The sequence below is a fragment of the Nycticebus coucang genome, chromosome 4 (assembly GCF_027406575.1).
Source record: "Nycticebus coucang isolate mNycCou1 chromosome 4, mNycCou1.pri, whole genome shotgun sequence".
In the NCBI taxonomy this organism is placed as follows: domain Eukaryota; kingdom Metazoa; phylum Chordata; class Mammalia; order Primates; family Lorisidae; genus Nycticebus; species Nycticebus coucang.
The window spans coordinates 22608596-22633205 of record NC_069783.1 but is presented as its reverse complement, the minus strand read 5'-3'; the positions used below and the strand labels follow the sequence as shown (position 1 = coordinate 22633205).

The window sequence follows — 24610 nt, the reverse complement described above, 5'->3', positions numbered from 1 at the left end:
TCCATAGTTAAACAAAGATTTTCTTCTACTTCTTTAAGAAGTTTCATAGTTTATTTTTGTTAATTTTTGTATATGATAAAGGTTGAAGTTCTTTTTTGTTTTTTCATATGGCTATCCAGTTTTTTCAGCACCATTTGATGAAAAGACTGTGCTTTCCATGTTGAATTATCTTCATAACTTTGCAGAAAATCAACTATGATATATTTTTGTGTCTGTTTCTTTTTAATTATTGTTTAGCCAGATAGTTTGACTCTTAGTGAAGCTTGAGTAGATTGCAGTCCTACCTTCAGCGTTAACCAACTTCATTACCTTAGGCAAGTTATTTAATCTTTCTGTACCTCTGTTTCCTCCCCTGAAAAATAGTGGTAGTAATAGTTACCTCTTGAGGGCAGTGCCTATGGCTCAGTGGGTAGGGTGCTGGCCCCATATATGGAGGGTGGCAGGTTCAAACCCAGTCCCGCAACAAAATAGCCAGGCGTTGTGGCGGGCGCCTATAGTCCCAGCTATTCGGGAGGCTGAGGCAAGAGAATCGCCTTGTCCCGGAGTTGAGGTTGCTGTGAGCTGTGTGACACCACAGCACTCTACCAAGGGCGATAACGTGAGAGACTGTCTCTACAAAAAAAAAAAAAAAAAATTAGTTACCTTTTGGGATTCTTATGGGACTTAATTGAAGCAATACCTGTAAAGCTCTTAGAAAAATAACCTGATACGTAGTAAGTCAGTGTTAATCTGTTGTTATTTTGCCTAAAAGATGAAAAATGAAATGTTATTTATTTTAATGTAGATATATATTGCATATAATTTTTATAACAATCTGTGGAGTTAGCTAATATTCCTAGTTTATAAAGGTGACATCTAAAGTAAGTATAGAGAACATAAGTGTCCTAGGCATATATGATAGAAGATAGTATAGTGTGGAGGTTAGCATACAGCTTTTGGAGTCCGGCTATACAGGTTCTAATTTCATCTCTGCCACTTACTAGTTATGTGACCTGTAAAATGGGGATAACAATAGTGCCTTAATTTATATAGTGGTAATGGTAGTGAATGAGCTACTACATGTTAAGTCTCTGACATATAGTCAAGGCTCAATAAAGGTAATCCACTTCCATTTTGTCATGCTTTGTTACCGTCATTTTTGTTTTTAAAATCAGTATCATCACTTTTCCAAAGTCATGTAGTGTATTAAATCAGTTCTGTAACTTAACTGCTTGCCTCCCTAGTCACAGGAATCCTGACAGATTTTAAAATTTCTTTTCTAATAAATTGATGAACCAAGTAGGTTTTACTACATATGTATGGAATTTCTTTATTTTGGAAGCATGTAGGGTTTAGCTATTTTAGGCTCATGGTTCTTCAGTACATCTGTTCTTTATTTTTAACTCTAAACTTAAAACTTCTCTTTAAGAGAGTATATTTATATAGATTTTTAATCCATTCACTTAGGGCTAAGAAAAATTTGTTTAACCCATATTAGTGTTAAAAATTAGGGCGGCGCCTGTGGCTCAGTCGGTAAGGCGCCGGCCCCATATGCCGAGGGTGGTAGGTTCAAACCCGGCCCCGGCCAAACTGCAACCAAAAAAAGTAGCTGGGCATTGTGGTGGGCGCCTGTAGTCCCAGCTACTCGGGAGTCTGAGGCAAGAGAATCGCTTGGGCCCAGGAGTTGGAGGTTGCTGTGAGCTGTGTGAGGCCACGGCACTCTACCGAGGGCAATAAACTGAGATTCTGTCTCTACAAAAAAAAAAAAAAAAGCAATTAAAGTGGGCCCCTACTTCTCAATGATATGTATTCCTGGAAAAAAAAATTGCCTTTGTAAGGCAGAGTTTTAGCAGCAAATACGTATGAGGTTTTTGTTTTTTTTTTGGGGGGGGGTTATTTAATTATTTATTGTTTTTGGAGACAGAATTTTACTCTGTCACCCTGGTTAGAGTGCAGTGGCATTGTCCTAGCTCATTGCAACCTCAAAATCTTGGGCTCTAGTGGGCCTTTTGCCTCAGCCTCCCTAATAGCGGAGACTTACAGGCACCCATCAGTATGCTCAGCTATCTTTTCTATTTTTAGTAGAAACTGTCTTACTCTTGCTCATGCTGGTCTTGAACTCCTGAGCTCAAATGATCCTCCTGCCTCAGCCTCCTAGAGTACTAGGATTATAGGCATGAACCACTGTGCCTGGCCAGAAAATATGTATGAGTTTATGTATTTAAAAATATTTGGCAGAAATTGAATAAACTGAAAAGGTAGTACAAGTGAAGCATGTGATTGATTATTAGCCAAGTCAAACATGTAGAGCTTTTCAGGGAGACCTCTTCAGAGCTGATGTAACCACATATGAAGGATGGACAATAAAAATTATTCATAAGTGACTTTTGTGTTCCCTCAAGTCCTGATCTTGCCTCTCTTCTCTTTTTTTCTACTTCCTCTTTTTTTCTGTTCTGACATTTGTTCATCAGTCATTTTCTTTCTTTTCTTTTCTTTTTTTGAAACAGAGTCTAACTTTGTCGCCCTGGTTAGAGTGCTGTGGCATCACAGCTCACAGCAACCTCAAACTCTTGCTCTTAAGCAATTCTCTTGCCTCAGCCTCCCAATCATCAGTCATTTTTAAGTGTTTGTGCTGAGTGCTCTGCTGGCTCTCAGGCTCATAGAATAAACACACAAAGCTTCTGTCCTTGAGGGTTCACAGTCTGGTGGAACTGGTGGAGAGAAAACAGTTACAGCATTGTCCTAAGTGCTCTGTAGAAGCACCAAATCTCTTGAGAATCTAGAGGAGGAAGCAGTTATTGTGACCTGGAGGTGTCAGGAACCTCCTGGAGAAAGTGACATCTTCCCTGGACCTTGAAAGATAAAGTTTGAAATGGGAGGGAGATGATGTGAACAGCAGTTTAAGCAAAGGGAGCACAGGTCACAGGATGAGAAAGAGGATGTTATGTACATGGGATTCTTAAGTCTTTATTTTCTGGAGATAGGCATATATTACCAGCATTCCTTTTATCCTTGGTTTTTATTTTGTATTTTTTTTCTCTTGTTAAATATTAAGCAAGTTTGTGATAGTGCCACAGTTTACATTTTCTTTTTTACCTCTAAGGTTTCTTATGTAATACAATAAGTGCTCAAAAGACTTAATAAAGATACATTGTTCTGGAAGTAAATTTGGTTGCTTTGAAACCTAAAACTCTTTTTTATATTTAAGTATTAATTTAGATGTATCTATTTTATATTTTGTTACTTTTTCTTTTTTTGCCGTTTTCGGCAGTGGCGCTGCCCTGTTACTTATTTTTAAATGACAAAAATAATACTGGTACAGGGGCGGCACCTGTGGCTCAGGGAGTAGGGCGCTGGCCCCATATACCGAAGGTGGCGGATTCAAACCCGGCCCCAGCCAAAAACTGCAAAAAAAGAAAAAAAAAAAAATACTGGTAGTCTGAAATATTAAGAGTTGTCAGGGAGGCAACATGTGGTGTAAGTTAAGAGCATGAACTTTGGAGTTATATTCTGAAGTGCAATCAAATTCTAGCTACAAATTACCTTAGCTGTATGATGTTCAGCAAGTTATTTAAACTCCCTATGCTCTAGAGTTTTTTTCATTTGTAATATGTATACAAAACCTAGTTCACAGGGTTATTGTAAAAATTGGGTATGATAATATGAATACAGTTAGCATAATCCCTGGCATAAAGTAATGCTAAGTGGATAATAGGTACTGCTGCTGCTTAAGTACTACTATTACTGTGTCTGATGTTGTTACTGGTCTTTGTAGATAAAGGATAGAGAAAGTTGTTTTTCTGAGATAGCTGGTCAAGAGTTGTAGGATAAATAGGGTTTAAAAATCTGTATATCATGTGCCTCATGATTGCATTAATGTACACAGCTATGATTTAATAAAATAGAGATATCAAGCCATATGTAAGTGGTTAAGATTATCATAATTAACATTCATATTTTCAAACCTTAAAGTTTATTTTTGAAATAAAGATTGATTGTTTTCCCCTAAAAAAAAATCTGTTCATTTGTTCAAGAAAAAATGGTGAGGGCAGTGCCTGTGGCTCAGAGGGGTAGGGCACTGGCCCCATATGCCGGAGGTGGCGGGTTCAAACCCAGCCTCGGCCAAAAAAAAAATGGTGAGGTGAGATGAATTCATCTTTAAACAGAGTAGGATTGAGGGATATATGTATCATCATTAAGAGAAGGAATTTGTAAGATACTACTCTGCATACTTCTCTATGACAGCCACCCACATTTTCTTGCCTTTGGACTGCACGATTTGCTTGTTGTCTAGAGTTGGCTGGAAGTGTGAAATTGGAGCAGAATATTCAGGAAGAGATACTAATAGAAAGAAAAGGTGGAAATGTGGAATCTGAGTTGTATAGATCAGTGGTTCTGAGCCTGGCAATACATTAGAATCACCTGGAGAGCTTTTAAAAATTATGAAGGCTGTACTTCATCCCCCAGATTCTGATCTAATTGTTCTACATACCGTTTGAATAGCTTTTTTCCCAAAGCTCCCCTGTGTTTCTCTAACATACAATGAGGGGTTGAAAACTTCTGATTGTAGGACATTGGCTGGTCAGGTATTGCCTGTTATGTACTTTATATTTTTAAAAGCAATTTTACATACATCATTCTTATAACAACTCATAAAGAAAGAAAGAAAAATAAAGGGTGAGGAGGGTAAAAGGCCTGCCTAAGTCACAGAAATAGCCACGGATATGAACAACACCCTCTCTCTTTATTCCTTTATATTCCCCTGCTCTTGTTTAGCTATGAAAGGAAGAAGTAAGGATATATTTAAGGGTAGGCCAGTTGCAGTGGCTTAAACATTTAATCCTAGCACATTGGAGGCTGAGCCAAAAGGATTGCTTCAAAGCTGAGAGTTCAAGACCAGTCTGATCAAGAGCAAGACCTTATCTCTACAAAAAAGTAGAGAAGTTAGCCTTAGTGGCAGGCGCCTGTGGTTCCACCTACGCAGAAGGCTGAGAATGGTGATCACTTGAGCCTAAGAGTTTAAGGTTATAGTGAGCTATGATGAGGCCATTGCACTTCAGTCTGGGTAACAGAATGAAACCCTGTTTACAAAAAAAAAAAAAGGAAAACAAAAAACACCCACAAACCCAACATGTATTTGAGAGACTGGGTTGGATTTTCAAGCAACTGGAAAAGATCATAAAATTGTTTTTCATGGTTTGAGAAAACCCCAAACATTTCCAGGTTTAGTAGACTATTTTTCACTTTAATACCTCTGTTAACAATACCTTCTTAAGCAGTTGATTCCCTCTTTGTAGAGCTCTAATTTCCTTTAACACAGTGATCCTGTGCCTGATTTTTGAAGGAATTTCAAATAACTGCTTAGTGTTCTATATAAAGTTTTAAAATATTTAAGATTGCTACCATATCTTCTTTAATCTTTGATCCTTCAGGCTTAATATCTTTAGTTCCTTAACTGCTTCATTGATAGTTTAGACCAGTTATTTTCTTGATCATCTTTTTCTGGAGCTGCTTTGTTATTTGAATTAAAATGTGTACTTTATATCTCAACACCTGATCTGGTTTCAAAATAGTGATTTAAATTCATGTTTTCTTCCTTTCCCTTTCTGGATCTTATTATCAAAGAGAACATTAAAAAAAAAAAAAACACAAAACCTCAGGTAGCCTTAGAAAACAGAAACGGCCCCATCAGTGTACCAGAAACTTTGAAAAGTTTCTAGAAATGATGAAGCACCTTAGAATGGGATTTAGCATATACAGGTTCGTATCTGGTAAATGTATGGCTTCAGAACACGGGGCTGGAATCCAGGGTAGCGCATGGGACTGAAGGCAAAATCCACAGAATTCAGTCTCAAATACAGCACTACAAACAGTGTCTTAAGAAGGAAATTTATTGGAAAAATTAGTTAAAATTTTAATGAACTAATAGAAGACAACTGAGGACTAGTATGTCAGTCTGGAATAAATGGGGGCCATATAGACATAAGGGGAGTTTACATTTACAAGCTCTTTGCTGGGGGTATCAACTGGGTGCTCAACACAAAAGTTGCATTGTGTATAAGAGATCAAAAGGAGTCCCCCACCTTGGTGTTGCTGGCAGCTGTGGGGATATAGGCATGAAATAGTATGCATTTCCCTGGATCCTTTTCTCTTGTTATTCTAAAGTCTTAACCCACTAGGAGAGGGTCAGCATACTGCTGTCCCAGGAAGTAGACAAATACATATTGCTTCTGGGGAGGGCAGAAGAAAAACCTCTCTCCTGCTGAGGGAGGGGAAGGAAACCTTCTTGGGCTTAAAATCCTATATCAGTACCAAGCAGGGGTGTTTTCCTACTACTGTGGGGCGCACTCAGAAAGTTCTTCCCAAGATGAACCATAGGGAGAAAGGGCAGGAACACAGAGCAATCCTCACTCCCAGGGCCCAGGTGCACAGGACCTGCCTGAGATTGAGTATGGATCATACCAACAGAGAGCACCATCTGCTCTTGCGAAAGTCAAATCCATAGGCCAGATGCAGTTGCTCAAACCTATAATCCCAATACTTTGGGAGGCTGAGGCAAGAGAATTGCTTGAGGCTAGAGTTTAAGACCAACCAGGGCAATATAGCGAGACTCCTACCTCTAGAAAAATAAGAAAATATTAAGAGTGGGTATGGTGACTCATGCCTATAATCCTAGCACTTTGGGAAGCTGAGGCAGGAAGATTGCTTGAGGCTAGGTGTTAAAGAATATACAAAAAGTAGAAAAATCAGCTAGTTGTGGTGATGTGCTCCTGTTGTCTCAGCTACTTCAGGGGCTGAGGCAGGAAGATGGCTTGAGCTCAGGAGTTGGAGGTCGCAGCAAGCTATGACACCACTGCACTCTAGCCAAGGTGACAAGGCCTCCATGGGTCAAGCATTCAGACTCCAAAGGGTGGTTCCAGTGGCAGATCATCAGTCATAAATCCATGTACTGTCTTCAGAACAAGGTCCATTTTTGTTGGAGTTTACCAGCCACCATAAATACGTAGTAAAACAATTTCTTTGTTTTGACAAATATGCCACAATCATGGAAGTTGTTAACATAGTAGAATTGGGTAAAGGGAATAAGGAACCCTGATGTACTATCTTTGTAACTTTTCTGTAAATCTAAAATTATTCCAAATTAAAAGCTTATTTTAGGCTTGGCACCCATAGCTTAGTGAGTAGGGCGCCAGCCACATACACCAAAGGTGGCGGGTTCAAATGTGGCCCTGGCCTGCTAAACAACAATAACAACCAAGCTTCAGGGTTCTGCCTCATTCTTACCTTTCCTTTTATCTCATCCTTGGTGCTCAGAATGGCACGGCTTTTTGGGAATGTGTTTCTGCTTAGGATTCTTCACAGGTTAACTCTGTAAATGTTGATAGTTTTCTAGAGTATGAATTCCTTAAGGATGGGAGTATCTTTTAGTCTTTTTATAACCAGTATTTACCTTGGTTTTCATTTCCAGTGACTGCTGTACAGTTATTTTCAATAGATATTGAGTGAATGAGTGAAAAAGCCTTAGGGCTGCACTATATAGGGTTATTATAGAACTCTACTTTGTGTCACTCAGATATTAAGTACTATCGTTGGGTGTGGTGACTCCTGCCAGTAATCTAGCACTTTGGAAGGCTAAAGTAGGAGGATCACTTGAGGCCAAGAGTTGGAGACCAATATGAGCAACATAGTGAGGCCCCCATCTCTACAAAAATAGAAAAATTAGCTGGTGAGTTGGTGTGTCCTACAGCTGAGGTGGGAGGATCACTTGAGCCCTGAAGTTTGAGGTTGCAGTGAGCTATGAGGACACCACTTTACTCTAGCCCAGGTGACAGAGCAAGATCCTATCTTAAAAGAAAAAGGTATTAAATACTGTTATAAATGGACACTTAATGATTTAAATTTACATTTTAGAATTGTATTTTGAGTATTTTCATATATACATTATGATTTCTTTGTCTTCCACTTATGTTTTAGGAGGGCCAAACATGTGGGCTATTACCTCTGAAGAACGTACTAAGCATGACAAGCAATTTGATAACCTCAAACCATCAGGAGGTTATATAACAGGTTTGTGTTTATAATTTGTTTTATTTGTGAATTATCCTTTTCATGTAATAGAATTAGTTTTGACTACCATCAGAATTTTGTTCAGTGATAAAATTCATATCAATCAGAATTGTAGAATTAAAATAATACTAACTTTTATATTTTTCTTAGAATCATCTTAATTTGTTGTTTTGAATTTGGCGTATGGAAGATGTTTCCTGAGTCCTAAATGATGATAAAGGATTTCTGTTGTTTAATTTCACTTTTGAACATATAGAAAAATTTCAGCTTACTCCCTTATATCAGACCCATATCCTGGAAAAGAATCTAGATTATTTTTTCAGGAATCTGTTTTCATAATATTAGCTACTGTCTTTGAGGCTATAACAAGCACTGATTGTTGATGCTAGCCCTTGTTTTCAAAAAGACCACCAGAGCCAAAAGGGGTTCATTTAAGTGTTAAACTTTCAAATGTTTTTCTATAAGTGGTATTTTCTTCCTGTCCAAAGCACCCTAGGGGTTTATATACATTAATAGTATAGAAACAATAAAATAAAAATATAGTATATAAATAATTATAATATTTATTAAAATTTTATTATATGCTAGGTGCTATGCTAAATATATTATCTCATTCAACTGTCATAGCAACCCTATGACTACTTTTTATCTGTATTTATAGATGGTGAAACTGAGATTAAAACTTGTTTATGTAACTTCCTAAGGTTACAAAGATGGCTAGGGTTGATTTGGGCTTAGAAACCACTGAGCTTGTTTTTGGAATCCATTCACTTAATCATTATAATTTAATGTAATTTGTATTCCTATCATAATAAGTACCTTACCTGGTACTAGGATTTGATTACTCTGCTTACAAGTTAATAGCCATTCATGGTTGCTGGCAGAAGACCCAAGGCTTCCGAGTGAGAGATAGAGGACTTTATTACTAATAGCATATAAGTATTAGCATATTTTTGTCAACTTCCTTTGTTCCCTAAGCAGTGATAACCTGAAACCTTCCATACGGACAATGCAGACAGCCTAGAGGATGCTACCTACGTATGTTGTGGTTGTGTTACAGGAGAGGAACACTGATTTGAGGAACCTATCTTTTTGTAGCAAACAGTAAAGCAAGTTTTTTTTGTCTTTTGTCTCAGTGGGAAACCTTACCTCATTCTTCAAGATTGCTCACTGCAAACCCAGGGGGAGAGAGTAATTAAGGTCTTGCATTCTCGGCATACACAGCAGAACATGTAGGTGTATGAGGAAATTCATGAAAGACGGTCTCTCCTAACACCTAGTACTTTTTATATAAAACTCTACATCTTACTAAATAGCAATATCATGTAAGATGATTTTTTTATCATTGATTAATGTATAAAAGAACTTTAGATATGACTTATTTTAAAATATCTAAGTTTTATTAAAGTAATGTAAATAATTTAATGTGTATTTTTGTTTCATTTATTTATTTATTTTTTCTTTTTGAGACAGTGTCTCACTATGTCACCCTTGGTAGAGTGCCGTAGCATCACAGCTCACAGCAACATCATAAATCCGTAATATATGCCTATAATTATTGTTCAGAGGCATTGAACTAATGTCATTTACTAATGTGCTGTTTGGTTTTTGTTTTTATTACCTTCAGGTGACCAAGCACGTACTTTTTTCTTACAGTCAGGTCTGCCGGCTCCTGTTTTAGCTGAAATATGGTAAAATTTATTCTTTTGTAATTAAACTTAAATTTCTGAATGTTTGTTGTTTTTTACAATATCGTGTTAACATACAATGGGTTTTAGGTAAGAATATTTCATCAGTTTGAAAATAATTTTTTTTGAGAAAATGATTGAAAATAATTTGGATTTAGTTCCATAGGACAAATGTCTAATTTCATTAGAATTTCTTTCTTTATTTTTATTCTTATTTTATTTTAATTTTTTTTTAGAATTTCTAAGGAAAGACAGTGTATACTTTATCATAAAAAAATTCCTTTATAGGCTCGGTGCCTGTGGCTCAGTGGCTAAGGTGCCAGCCACATACACCTGAGCTGGCGGGTTCGAATCCAACCTGGGCCTGCCAAACGACAATGATGGCTGCAACCAAAAAATAGCTGGGCTTGTGGTGGGCGCCTGTAGTCCTAGCTACTTGAGAGGTGGAGACAGGAGACTCGCTTGAACCCAGGAGTTGGAGGTTGCTGTGAGCTATGATGCCACGGCACTCTACCCAGGGCAACAGCTTGAGGCTCTGTCTCAAATAAAAAAAAAAAATTCCTTTATAATTTGGCAGAATCTCAAAATCTTCTTTTACTTTATAGTTTTATTTATTTCATCATCTAAAACCTCAAATTAGCCTTCCCTCCCCTGCTCACTTTAAAGAAATTATTCTCTCTAATATGTTTTTTTATAACATGTATATACAATATGTAACAACCCTTACCCTGTCTGTCTTGGAATATTCTCATGCCTGGAAGAGTGTACAGCACATAGCAAGTATTCAAATAAGTATTTGAACAAATGTATAAATTAGAAATTTATTAAATAAGTTAAATTTGGACATATTATACTCTTGATTTTGTTTTTTTTTTTCTTACCCACATTGGTGGAATTCATCCCAAAAGTCTCTAGATTCTGTATAGATAAGCAGTGTTCTATTGGATGCTGTCTCTGGTCATTATTTCTTAATATGCAAGCTTTGGCTTTTTAAAATTTATGTATTTTTAAAATTAAGTGATAATCTACATGTGAATGCTAAGTCATTGTTTTTGTTTTATTAACCCCCAGAGCCCCCAGAGTAATGGTAGTTTTCTCACTTCCACACCCACATACCAATCTACCCACCTCGTGTTTCTTTTAGGGCTTTGTCAGACTTGAACAAGGATGGGAAGATGGATCAGCAGGAGTTCTCGATAGCTATGAAACTTATCAAACTAAAGCTTCAAGGCCAACAGTTGCCCGTAGTTCTTCCTCCTATTATGAAACAACCTCCTATGTTCTCTCCATTAATTTCTGCTCGGTTTGGTGTGTATTTATTAATTTAATTACTTGTATTTGATTATTAAATTTGATTTCTAGGCATACTATTTGGTAATTAGGAAAAAATTTATTGGCACAAAATGGAAGTACCCAGACTCTAAATTAATTTTCATGTCTGAGATAAGAAATATTAAACTCACTGTCATAGGTGGGTTGTCCATGTGTCCCAGTTGTCTAGAGACAGATCTGGTTTATGTCTATTGTCCTGGTGTCTGGTCTAGTTAGTGCCCCCTCCCACAATTCCCAGATGAATGGTAAATTATATAGTCCCCCTAGGTATAGCTGATCCTAAATACTTTTCTTAATTAGTTTCTTCTATATGTATAAGCAACATAGAAAAAATTTGAACAATTTTAAATTCACCTGAAATGGTTTAATTTGGGAGGTAATTTAAAATTATGTGTAAGTGGAAATTTAATTTAAAGTTAGTTAGCTAGCCAGATTTACAGCTGAAAGTTGCAGAATTTGGGCTAATTAATTTGTGTGTTCATAAGAGATAACCAGTTAGTATTAATTTTGACTAGCCAGTTTCTTATTAATTATATGTGAAAAACACTTACTTTGAATGGAACATTCAGTTAGATATCTGTGTGTATCTGAAACGTGTTCCTTCACTCCAAATGTTAGATCATAAAATACAAAATTCTAGAGCTAAGTGTGGTGGTATGTGCCTGTAGTCCCAGCTAATAGACTTAGGCAAAAAGATTGCTTGGGGCCAGGAGTTCCAGGCTGTTGTGCACTATGATTGTTTCTGTGAATAGCCACTGCACTCCAGCTTAGTGCAACCCCTGTCTCAAAAACAAAGCCCACAAAATTCTTTCTTTATTTAGAGATAAATACCAAATCAATATGTGACCGTATTTGTATATTGTACTTACTATTCTGCAGTTAGTAAATAATCACTTTGCTTTTTTTAAAGACTTGACCTTGAATTCATGGTATATTATTTATAAGAAAAGTAAAATATGTGGGTGGCACACTTCTTGGAAATAATGCAGATGCATAAATGGGGCTCCTAAAGTGTCTACTAATTAGAACCTTATTTTTTGTTAATTTTTGGAATGCATGTATGTGTGTATTATTACTCAAGTAACTTCTTAGCACTGTATTTGTTAACCTTATACAAAAAATAACTCATTTAGTCAGGTAATACATTCTTTCTTTGAGATAATAATATTTAATTGGAAAAGGCTGCTTAGTTTTATTCACAGTGAGAGAAGAGAATCTTTAACTCCTTAGTAGGCATTGTCTTAGTTCATATAGAATATTAATATTAAAAGCAGTAGTTTACCTTTTTCACTGCTGGGTCAAAGCTGCTTTAGTGAATTTTTTAAGTATTATATGCCCATGGTGTTACTAGAAACATAGAATCTACTTGTTTTACTATAAATTTGGTTTTCGGCGTGTTTTATAATTGATTTACTAGCACGGGAAAATGTGTTTTTTGTGTTTTTTTTTTCTTGTCTTTAGGAATGGGAAGCATGCCCAATCTGTCAATTCCTCAGTCATTGCCTCCAGTTGCACCTATGGCAACACCCTTGTCCTCTTCAACTTCAGGGACCAGCCTTCCTCCATTAATGATGCCCACTCCCCTAGTGCCTTCTGTTAGCACATCATCATTACCAAATGGAACCACCAGTCTCATTCAGCCTTTATCCATTCCTTATTCTTCTTCAAGTAAGCACTTTGTTTCTAATGAGTCAGTGTTTCATGTGAAAAAAGAAACGGTTATGTTTGTGTCTGAATAGATACAAATTTCCTTCATCTTTGTGACATTGCTTAGTGTGAACCTTCTTTTTCTTTACTTTTTTTTTTTAGCATTGCCTCATACATCATCTTACAGTCTGATGATGGGAGGATTTGGAGGTGCTAGTATACAGAAGGCCCAGTCACTGATTGATTTAGGATCTAGTAGGTATGAATACTTAATACTTACAAGTTTTCATGCTTTCAATAAGAAGTCTTTATTTGACAGATGACTTTCTTTTAAGCTCTGAGGTCATCTAAGTTTTTACTTTGTAATGGCTAACCCTTTAAGTATGTAATGTAACTTTACTGCTTAAAAATCGCATAAAATAATTTTTTTGTTTTTAGAATTATAAAGTGTCAGTGGCGTTTTAATCCTCAAAAAAATTTCATGTAAACTAAAAATATTCTGCTGTATTTTAGTCAGTTTTTGCCCAAAGCTCTGTGCTTTTGCTTTTAAAAATGTATATATTTCCCAAAATGTCTCGTAATCATTGTACATAGTTTCTTTTTGAGCAAATTCTGTTAATTGGGTGTGTTTTAAACTTTAGAAAGCACAAAGCCATCAATGTTCATTCATCACCATTCATATAAATCACTGGTAGACTCTAAAAAGCAGTGTATAAAGAACATTAGTTTTGACCCAGAAGAACATTTATATCCCGGTTTAAATGAACCCACTGATTTTTGTGACCTTGTTTTTTCTTAACATCACTGAGTCGTAGTTTACCTGTCTGAAAGATGGGGAAAATAATATCTTTTAAGTTTGTTGGAGGGATTAGTACAATACAGGCTTGGCACAATACAGGCCCTAATACAATACAGGCCTGGCACGAAGTAGGTTCTTGATATACAGTAGTTACATGGAATTCTATACTTAATATGGTATTTACTTTACAAAGAATGATGATAATTACTTAAATTTAAATATTTAAAAAATACAAAATATAGAAATGATGACTATGATATAAGTTATGATACTTTTTTTACTTTTTTATTTTATTTTTTTCATATACATGTGTTTATTAGGTTTCCACTTTTTGCCTACACAAAATTAAAAAAGCTTAAAGTTTAAAAACAATAATGATGTTTAAGATAAGGACTAGAAACAAAACCTCGTAAAGAACAAATGAAGATAAATACATTCAGAAAGGAAATCAGACGACTGCTGCATTGAAATATTAAGCAATAATAATGCAAAGAAAGTAACATTCACATTGTCAAATAAGAGTATGTCTATTTTAGAATGCTTTGACTCTGAGGTTCAGTATGGAGTCATCAGTTAACTTTTTTTTTTTCAAAGTCTCAAAAAATAGACAACTAATATTTATAAATAAAAGATAATTTAAAAAAACAGATCATGCCAAATCTTATATTATAGCTTATAAGATTTGGCATAAGCTATGATTCTTAATAATAAAGTTTAAATGTATTTTATTTAATAACATAAACATTTTAAATACATTTCTTTATAGCTCAACTTCCTCAACTGCTTCACTCTCAGGGAACTCACCCAAGACTGGGACCTCTGAGTGGGCAGTTCCTCAGCCTTCAAGATTAAAATATCGGCAAAAATTTAATAGTCTTGACAAAAGCATGAGTGGATACCTCTCAGGTAAGCTGCATATAGTCCATAGGAGGGTGAGAGACTTAGTCTTTTATGTGAACATCCACTGAAGAACTTTTATGTAAATTTATACTTTATAGCTCATCTGACATTTTAACATCCAAAAATTTAGCAAGCATTGGGATGTGTACTACTATTGGTGATGTCTTAGCCATCAAACCATTTTGTTATGGTTTCATTAGTAGTGTTTTTTCTTTCTTCATATGTAAAATAATGTGTTTTATAACTGGAATCTTAAATTTTGTGAAATATATTGAAACATACTTGAGAAAAAAAGTCATAATTCCAATTCTTTGAAAAAATGAACTTCTTTCAACCCTAATATTTTGATTTATACTCTTCCTGGAGTGCTGTGGCACAAACCTCTAGTCCCAGCTACTCGGGAGGCTGAGTGGGATTGATTATCAAAATATGCTTGAGGTGGTTTGGTGCCTTTGGCTCGGAGCTAGGCTGCCAGCCACATACATTGGAGCTGGCAGGTTCGAATCCTAGGCCTGCCAAACAACGACAACTACAACCAAAAAATTGCCGGGCATTGTGGCGGGTGCCTGTAGTCCCAGCTACCTGGGAGGCTGAGGCAAGATAATTGCTTAAGCCCAAGAGTTAGAGGTTTCTGTGAACTGTGACATCACAGCACTCTACCCAGGGCATTGAGATTCTGTCTCAAAAAAAAAAAAAAAAAGAAAAAAATATATACTTGAGCTCAGGAGTTGGAGTCCAGCCCAGATAATGCAGGGAGACTATGTCTCTTAAAAAAAAAAAAAAGAAAGAAAGAAAAGTTCTTCTTTTTTTCAATCTAGCAAAGGTGAATTAAAACATGTTGAAAGTGTTCATAGCTTAACTGTCCACCAACAGAGAATAGATAAATTATGTATCACCACAAACATATAAGTAATGTGTTGTTTTATGACAGCTACCATGGCACTAGATAATAGGAATTTTTGGCTCCATTGTAATATTTCAGCTCCATTTACATAATAGAATATTTAAGGTAATAAAAATGAATTAACTGCTGATGCATACAACATGAATGAATTTCACAGATATTATACTGAATGAAAGAAGCCTAGCACAGACGATCCTTGCTATTTAACCCATTTATGTGAAACTGATGAAGAGGAAACCTAATTAATAGTAATAGAAATCAGAATAGTATAATTACTCTTTTGGGAAGGGGACAAAATATACAAACCTTCTGAGGAGCTGGGAACATTTCTGTGACTTGGAATGGATGTTGGGTGCATATGTGCACACCTGTGTAAAAGTTCTTTAGACAGCAAACTTGAAATTAGTACACTTTATGTACTGTAAATATAACAGAGTGAACAGAGGTGATTTTGTTTTGGGAATGAAGGGTGGTGTGAGAGCCAGCTGTGAGCAAATGGCAGATAATCCCTAAAGTTACTTTACCTGTATATGCCACATTGTGTGAAGATTGTGTATTGTGTTGTTTTCAGAGAATGTTGTTATTCTGAGACCTACAGGGGTAAAGCTACATATTTGTAGGTAAGCACAGAGTTTTCTTTAAAAAGTGTAGTTACTGCTGAAGCCCCAAAACTGAACGTGAGCCCCAAATATATGAGCACGGGCTGAACTGGATTTACATGTTTGTGTTTGTTCAGTGAATGTAGCAGTTGGTGGTCTGTAGTTTTCCTTTTTGATTTTTTTTTTTTAATCTGTGATTTTTGTTTTTAATTATGTTATGATCACACATAATTTTAAAATCTGTGTATATCTCTTCCATTTTAATTCACGTAATGAGTTGGCAAAAGCATCATTACTAATCACACGCATACAGTTGTTACACAGTTTTATGTGTTTCTGAAGAGTTGCTGAAAGACAATCCCAAATTATAACTTAACCTGACTTAGATAGTAAATAATTCAAAAGTTTAATTTGCCATTTCTTGACATAATGACTTTTAAAAGCATGACCTTATAGATTGTCTATAAAATAAATGTTAAATATTTTTTATTTGACGTTATACATAAACCACACTAAAATGCCTTTCAATAAATAAAAGGCAGCATTTCAGTAGACCCAGGGAAATTATATTGGCGTAATAAAGATCAAAAGTACAAAGTAAAGGTTGCTACCTTCTCTCCAGCCCTCACCTTTAACAGGCTAATGAACACCAATTAAAACATCAGTGAGTCTTGCTTGGTTCTGAGACAGTGAGGGGATTTCCCCAGTATTTAAATATATTCACATAATCAGTTATATAAATCTTAATATAAAACCAATCTTCAATAGGCTTTGGGATGGCAATTTACTATCTTTGTGAAAAGGTAAACTTCGCTAATTAAATCTGAACATACCTTTAGAAATGGAAAACAGTGATGCATTTACTGAACTGAAATCACTATCAAAATCCAAAAAACCGATCATATTCATTTAACCACAAGCCAGTCTTAGTTAAACCGGGACTGTCCAACAAAAATATTCTGTCACTCATTCATGATCTGAATTCTGGTAAATGAGACCAAATTATGTACACAAAAAATAAAAAAAGCCGTGAGATATTTCTCTTTTGTAATAAATAAGGCAATGGCCATCTATTACTCATTTGTAGCTTTTTTGAGATAAGCTATCAAGTCTGCCCTTTCTCCCTTCTTCTTAATGCCAGCGAAGATCATTTTTGTTCCAGGGATGTACTTCTTGGGATTCTCCAAATACTCCATCAGTGTATCCTCTCCCCAGGTTATGCCTTTGTTCTTATTGGCGTCTGTGTAAGAGAAGCCAGAAGCCTGACCTGTCTTCCTCCCAAAGAGACCATGGAGATTTGGCCCAGTCTTGTGCTTGCCTCCTTTTTCCACAGTATGGCACTGGGCACACTTCTGAACAAAAATCTTCTTGCCTTTCTCAATATCACCCATATTTAATTCTCTCTTTGGTTGCTGACAGTACTAAAGTTACGAGCTGGAAGCCGGACGTCCTGCTCACTCTTCCTTTTTGTTCTTTTCTTCCTCTTCTCTCCCCCCTAAACCCAGAGTCTTTTATTTTGATTAATTCATTGAATCACTTATTTCCAAAGTCACTTACCTTCTGGGCACTCTCTTAGGCTCTGGAATACAGAGAGGAAGAAGATAGGCTTCATACCATTGAAGAGCCCATAGTATGTAGCTCACATACAGTATTTGATTAGTTGTTTAAAAAGGCTATGATTAATATAGATGAAAAAGTGACTAACTCTGAGGATATAAGAGAGAAGGTTTCACAGGAGATGATGTTTGAGCTGCATCTTAAAGGATAAATAGACTGCTAGGTAGAGAATGGGAGACTGGCCTTCTAGGCAGAGGATATATGATATCTAAAGGTTTGGCAGACTTAAGAGTGTACGTGTTCAAATGAGCTTTTTAATAAAGTACTCTACTGATTCTCTGTGGCCCTTCGTATTATTCATATTTTGCCTCTACACATATAAAGCCCTCTACCAGTATGCTTTTTAACCATTTACATTCTTTCTCCTGTTTGCTCTGTTGCTTAATGCTGAAAGATCTTCCTTCAACTATCTTTGTCTAAGAGCTAAAATACTAGCTTTAAACCTTGTTTCAGGTTTAAAATAGACTTTCTTTCTCGTTATTAGCAGAATCCCCCTTTTAACCCAAAGACCTCTTCAAATCTCCCTTTCTGTGTAAAATCTCAGGAGTCATAGGGTGAGGCTCAGTATTTCCAGTGTTTTTCTTTATGTGATTTCTGTTAAATGTCCAAGTTAAAAAAAATGAAAAAGATTTAAAAGTTATATAAACATTCAACTGCATGTTACAATACATAGTGTCCTTGATGATCAAGTCCTCTGTGTTCAAAGCTCAGTGGAACAAGCTGGATTGAGCTGCATTTCTGCTGGCTTTGTAGTAGGCACTGTTGGTTTGAGGAAAAGATGGCAGATGTGCTTGTTTGTATCAGAGTTGTTTTGAATGGTCCTTGACTCAGGCTAAGCCCAGATTAGGAGCTGACTCTTCTGGTATCCCCAGCCCAGTCACCTAGCATGGGAGTTGTGACACCTGATGGGGAGTACAAGAAGGCCTGAGAGCTTGTCCCCTAATACTCTCTATGCCTGGTGTCTCCTTGTGTCAGCCACTTGTGTACTATTTATTACCTTGTTGAAAAGACACAGGGGAACATTTGATTTTACTAATTCTAGATTTTAGATTCTTTGGGGCAAGAATTAGTTTGGTTACTACTGAATGTTCAGTACCTAACATATAGTAAAAATGGTTTTAATGTTGAAAGTTCCTAGGGCACTAACAATGTTATTTCATAGATTCTCTATTTAGATTCTCATGGCTTGAAAGAGGCTAAATAATTTTTTCTCTATGGTTTTCCCTACTCAATTAGGTTTTCAAGCTAGAAATGCCCTTCTTCAGTCAAATCTTTCTCAAACTCAGCTGGCTACTATTTGGTGAGTTTGTCCATTAATTATGAATTTTAACTATATATCCTTTATTATAAAAGAGATAAAGTTCATGTGAAAGATTGTGACTCAAAGATGTTCCATAAAAGCACCCATTTGAAAATTAATGTTGACCTTGAAAGCAAATGTAACTATAAAATATAGTTTTACACACTTAGGCAATACTAAATTTATAAAATAACCTTAGTTTACTATAGCTTTCTAATTTTTTTTAAAGCTTTTTGACTCTTAGCTTAACATACAAATACATTTAAACAGCCATGTGAAGATATTTTCTTTCTTTAATCCTTACTCTGTAATCTTTTTCTATTTTTAAAGTTTACTTTTTTTTTTTTTTTTTTTTTGAGACAGTCTTTCTTTGTCGCCCTCGGTAGAGTGCGGCGGCATCATAACTCATAGCAACCTCAGACTTCTGGGCTCAAGTGATTCTTTCATCTCAGCTTCCTGAGTAGCTAGGATTACAGGCACTCACCACAATGCCTGGCTATTTTTAGAGACAGGGTTTTGCTCTTGCTCAGGCTGGTGCTGAATGCCTGAGCTCAGGCATTCCGCCCGTCTCGGCCTCCTAGAGTGCTGGGATTACAGGCCTAAGCCATTGAGCCTGGCCCTTTTTTTTTTTAATTTTCCAAACTTAGTTAAAAATGAAGACACAATTATACACATTAGCCTAGGCCCCAATAGGGTCAGGATTATCAGTATCACTGTCTTCCACCTCTACATCTTGCCCCACTAGAAGGTTCTCAGGGGCATTAACATGCATGGAGCTGTCATTTTCTATGACAATAATGCCTTCCTCTAGAACAGTGGTTCTCAAACTTGCTAACGCTGCAACCCTTTAATACAGTTCCTGTGGGTCATGACCCACAGGTTGAGAACTGCTGCTCTAGAATATTTCCCGGAGGAACTGCCTGAAGCTGTTTCACAGTTAACTTTTTTTTCATAAGTAGGAGTAAATACTCTAACAATAAAAAGTGTAACATAAATACATAAACCAGCAAGCTAGCTGTTCATTATTTTTATTATCAAGTATTACGTACTGCACATAATTGTATGTACTATACTTTTATACAACTGGCAGTGAAGTAGATTTGTTCACATCAGCATCATCACAAATATATAAGTAATGTGTTACAACAATTACCATGGCACTAGACAATAGGAATTTTTAAGGTCCATTATAATCTGATAGAGCCATAGTGATATATGTTGACTAAAAAATCATTATGTGGTACATGACTGTATTTTGCAAGTAAAACTGTTGTATGCTTTTAGCTAGGTATAGAGGATCAGAGAATACCTCATTTTCAATATATAGATAAATGCGATTTGATAGATGACTTAACCATGAAATAAGACAAGTCACTTTCCCAGAAGGGATATTTTTTCCTTTGTATTTCAAAGTCTCTTTTCTCTCTTTTGTGTTATAAAAATTAAGAGTAAAAACCAACTTACCATTAAATGTAAATATGTATAATTTACATTTCATCAAAATAAATTTATCCAACAGTTTTACCATCATTTTCCTTATTTTTAAAATAAGTAATTAAACTCTTCAGACAATATTTTACTCTAAATAGACTTTGTTTCTAAGCTGTTGAATTTTAACATTTTCTTAAGGACTCTGGCTGACATTGATGGCGATGGACAGCTAAAAGCAGAAGAGTTTATCCTTGCCATGCACCTCACTGATGTGGCCAAAGCTGGACAGCCATTGCCACTGACTTTACCTCCTGAACTTGTCCCTCCTTCTTTCAGGTGAGTGCTGTAGAGGTGAAGAGCTGTGGTTTTGGTAGCTTGGCAGATGTGATTTTCTTTGGGGATTTACTGAGTTTAGAAGTAAGTTGAATATTTGCTCTGCCATTTGATTTTAGTATTTAGTGGGTTACACTAAAGGAGTATACTAGAAGTAGGTGTGTTTTCACCATGTTATGGATAAGGAAACTTATAACTAAAGAGATTGCCTAAGAATAACAATTAGCTGAACTGTGATTTTTTTTTTTTTTTTTTGTAGAGACAGAGTTTCACTTTATGGCCTTCGGTAGAGTGCCGTGGCATCACACAGCTCACAGCAACCTCCAACTCTTGGGCTTATGCGATTCTCTTGCCTCAGCCTCCCAAGTAGCTGGGACTACGGGTGCCTGCCACAACACCCGGCTATTTTTTGGTTGCAGTTAGGCCGGGGCCGGGTTTGAACCCGCCACCCTCAGTAACTGATATGGGGCCAGCGCCTTACCGACTGAGCCACAGGTGCTGCCCAGATGAACTGTGATTTGAATTCATCTCTCTGGTTTGAGCATCCATATACTGCTATATATTATAATTATAGACCAAACTGTGTTTCAGATATCTTGAATACCATATTTTCAATACTAAATTACTTTAATCATTGGTAGTCTGTATTTTCAGACTGAAAATTTTCATGCTATGAGACTGGGCACAATGGCTCATACCTGTAATCCTAGTACTGTAGGAGGCCGAGGCAGGTGGATTGCCTGAGATCACAGGTTCAAGACCAACCTGAGCAAGTACGAGATCCTGTCTTTAAAAAATAGCCAGGTGTTGTGGTTGATACCTGTAGTCCCAGCTACTCGAGAGAGTGAGACGAGAGACTCTCTTGAGTCCAAAAGTTTGAGGTTGCTGTGAGCTGTGATGCACTCTACCAAGGGTGACAAAGTGAGACTCTGTCTCAAGAAAAAAAAAAATTCATGCTACATGAGGCTAAATTAGTGTGTTGTTTGAATGTTTTTTTTGTTTGTTTGTTTTTTAAGAGGTGGAAAGCAAATCGATTCCATTAATGGAACTCTGCCTTCATATCAGAAAAGGCAAGAAGAGGAACCTCAGAAGAAATTACCAGGTAGCATCTGGTGTCTGAGTTGTAAATTTACAGTTTGTTTATCTTTTAAATTCTACCTTTAAATGTAATTGAAATTTTGACATTTTTAGTATCATGCATATCGTATGAAAACATGATTTGATGAATGGGATGAATTTTGACATCAACACAATTAAGACAGTCAAAATGAGAAGAAGAGTATGTGGGAATAAGAGACAGTATATGTATTTGACAGGATTGTAGACATCCCAGTTGATTCCTACTTTAAGTGGAATCATTCAAGCAAGCTTTGTGATTATATGTTTAGCCTTTAAAAGTTTCAACATTGGCCAGGCGTGGTGGCTTACACCTGTAATTTTAGCACTCTGGGAGGTTGAGGTGGGTGGATTACTTGATCTCAGGAGTTCAGGACCAGCCTAAGCAAGAGCAAGACCTTATCTCTACTAAAAATAGAAAAACTAGCCTGGCATTGTGGCTAGTACCTGTAGTGCCAACTATTTGGGATAGTCTCAACTATCGCTTGAGCCTAAGAGTTTGAGGTTGCTGTGAGCTATGTTGCCATGACCCTCTACTGAGGGCAACAAAGTGAGACTCTGTCTCAAAATAAATAAATAAAAATTTGAAACTTTAAATATTATTTGAAAAGTACATTTGTACCTGTTTCAACATACTAAAAAGTAAATGAAATGACAATCAAATAAAACAAATGTATAGCTACACAGCTTAAAGAAAATTCTGAGAAAAAAGTTGAAAAAGTATTTTTTTGACAAGTATACTAAAATTATTTCTTGGATGGATTCAAACTTATAAATTTCTTTTCTGAAAATGAATATCCTTAGAAAAAAGTGAATATTTTTCTTTTTTTTTTTTTGTAGAGACAGAGTCTCACTGTACCGCCCTCGGGTAGAGTGCCGTGGCCTCACACAGCTCACAGCAACCTCTAACTGTTGGTCTTACGCGATTCTCTTGCATCAGCCTCCTGAGTAGCTGGGACTACAGGCGCCCGCCACAACGCCCGGCTATTTTTTTGTTGCAGTTTGGCCGGGGCTGGGTTTGAACCCGCCACCCTCGGCATATGGGGCTGGCGCCCTACTCACTGAGCCACAGGCGCCGCCCTAAAAGTGAATATTTTTCCATTTATATTTGAGTTAAAATTATCCTTAGGAGAAATATCCAAATGGTAATAGCACCAAACGATCATAAGACATAAAAAGTATGTTGGAACTAGATTACAAGTTCTGCAGGTTCTTCACATGTGAGAATGCTTAACGATATACCTTATTTAGTTACCTTCGAGGATAAGCGAAAAGCCAACTATGAGCGCGGGAACATGGAACTAGAGAAGCGACGCCAAGCCTTGTTGGAGCAACAGCAGAGGGAGGCAGAACGTAAAGCCCAGAAAGAAAAAGAAGAGTGGGAACGAAAACAGAGAGAATTGCAAGAGCAAGAATGGAAGAAACAACTTGAATTAGAAAAACGCTTGGAGAAACAGAGGGAATTGGAGAGACAGCGAGAGGAAGAAAGGAGAAAAGAGATAGAAAGACGAGAGGTTAAGTTATTTTATTTCCTAAGAAATCATTACATTTAATAATTGGCTGCATTTTATTTGATTAAAAATGCTTGCTTTTAAATTTTGTGTTGTGCCTTTTCCTCTGTATCATTTAATTCTTTCTTATCCTACACAAATCTGAATCTTCCTTTCCTTGAAGGGGGAGAGAGGGTCTTTGGATTTAAGAGATTTTCAGGGCTTATAAGTAGTAAAGAAGCATCTCTGTGGGGTTTATCCCAAACAGAGGAGGATGGGTTGCAAAGCTACATTGAGTGAGGACTGCAGGTTAGTCAGCCCCCTGAGCAAGGCATTAACAACAAAAGCAAGTTTAGGATACAGATTAAGAATCCAAAGAATTGAAAAGGCAAAGAGATCAGAGTAGGGAGTTGAAGGTCTAGAGAGGAATCGAGACAAGGGTCTTGCACAGGTAGTTGGAATATCGTTCTGTATGTGTGGTCCCTAGGAGGACTGGCTGTGTTTTAATTGTTGGGGATGGAGCACAATTTATTATTGTGCACCAAAATAATGTAAATAGAACTTTTTCTTTTCTGATACCAGAACAGAGGTATAATTATTCCTATTAATATATATATTTATATAGCTCAGAGCCATAGCTCAGTAGGGCACCAGCCACATACACTGAGGCTGGCGGGTTCAAGTCCAGCCGGGGCCAGCTGAACAACAATGATAACTACAACAACAACAAAAAATAGCCAGGTGTTGTGGCGGGCACCTGTAGTCCCAGCTACTTGGGAGGCTAAGGCAAGAGAATCGCTTAAGCCCAGGAGTTGGAGGTTGCTGTGAGCTGTGTGAGGCCACGGCACTCTACCGAGGGCCATAAAGTGAGACTCTGTCTCTACAAAAAAAAAAAAAAAAAAAAAGTGGCTGTAAGAATGTTCTTATGAAGAAATCAGAAAGTCTGATGGATGAAGCCACTTTCGTGGAAGTTTTTAGGCCTGTTGAAAAACTAGATTTGTGCAGCTACCTTAGGCACTATAGCTGCTGAGTGCTAAATGCTGCCTCACCTTTATTTTCGTCTTCCTGACAGTTTTTTTTTTGTTTGTTTGTTTAAGAGATGGGGTCTCACTCTGTGGCTCAGGCTGAAGAGCAGTAGCATTGTAGCTCACTGCAGCCTCAAACTCCTGGGCTCAAGTAGTTCTCCTGCCTCAGTCTCCTGAATAGCTGAGAATACAGGCGTGCACCATCATGGCTTACTAATTTTTAAAAACTTTTTTTAGAGACCATGTCTTACTGTGTTGTTCAAGCTGTACTGGAACTCCTGGTCCCAAGTGATCCTCCCACTTCAGGCTCCTGAGTCACTGGTATCCCAGGTGATACCAGACATTGATGCCTGGTATTGATGTAGAATTTTTTATTTAAAACT

The 24610-nt window shown here is 36.7% G+C and overlaps 3 protein-coding genes across 6 annotated transcripts in view; 2 read left to right on the top strand and 1 right to left on the bottom strand.

Annotated features, from left to right (window-relative positions):
* The window catches only part of ITSN2 (intersectin 2), a 165093-nt gene that overhangs the window by 36324 nt on the left and 104159 nt on the right, over positions 1-24610 (top strand). For 3 of the 4 annotated variants that reach the window (XM_053589134.1, XM_053589132.1, XM_053589133.1), the window contains exons 3-12: positions 7954-8046; positions 9674-9737; positions 10879-11042; positions 12528-12734; positions 12876-12972; positions 14279-14418; positions 18769-18832; positions 20462-20599; positions 21613-21698; positions 22964-23226. In XM_053589134.1, coding sequence (XP_053445109.1) covers positions 7954-8046; positions 9674-9737; positions 10879-11042; positions 12528-12734; positions 12876-12972; positions 14279-14418; positions 18769-18832; positions 20462-20599; positions 21613-21698; positions 22964-23226 — 1316 coding nt within the window. Of the gene's footprint in view, positions 1-7953; positions 8047-9673; positions 9738-10878; positions 11043-12527; positions 12735-12875; positions 12973-14278; positions 14419-18768; positions 18833-20461; positions 20600-21612; positions 21699-22963; positions 23227-24610 lie in introns of those variants that run through there. The other variant, XM_053589135.1, reaches the window with a different exon arrangement.
* The window catches only part of LOC128584190 (rRNA-processing protein FCF1 homolog), a 197117-nt gene continuing 174200 nt past the window's right edge, over positions 1694-24610 (top strand). Inside the window, exon 1 of the mRNA XM_053589178.1 lies at positions 1694-1760. The gene's annotated coding sequence lies outside the window, so the exon portion shown is untranslated. The remainder of the gene's footprint in view (positions 1761-24610) is intronic.
* LOC128584194 (cytochrome c, somatic) lies at positions 16959-17379 on the bottom strand. Its single transcript, XM_053589185.1, has one exon. It carries the CDS (start codon positions 17304-17306, stop codon positions 16989-16991), a length of 318 nt encoding a protein of 105 aa, XP_053445160.1. The 5' UTR covers positions 17307-17379; the 3' UTR covers positions 16959-16988.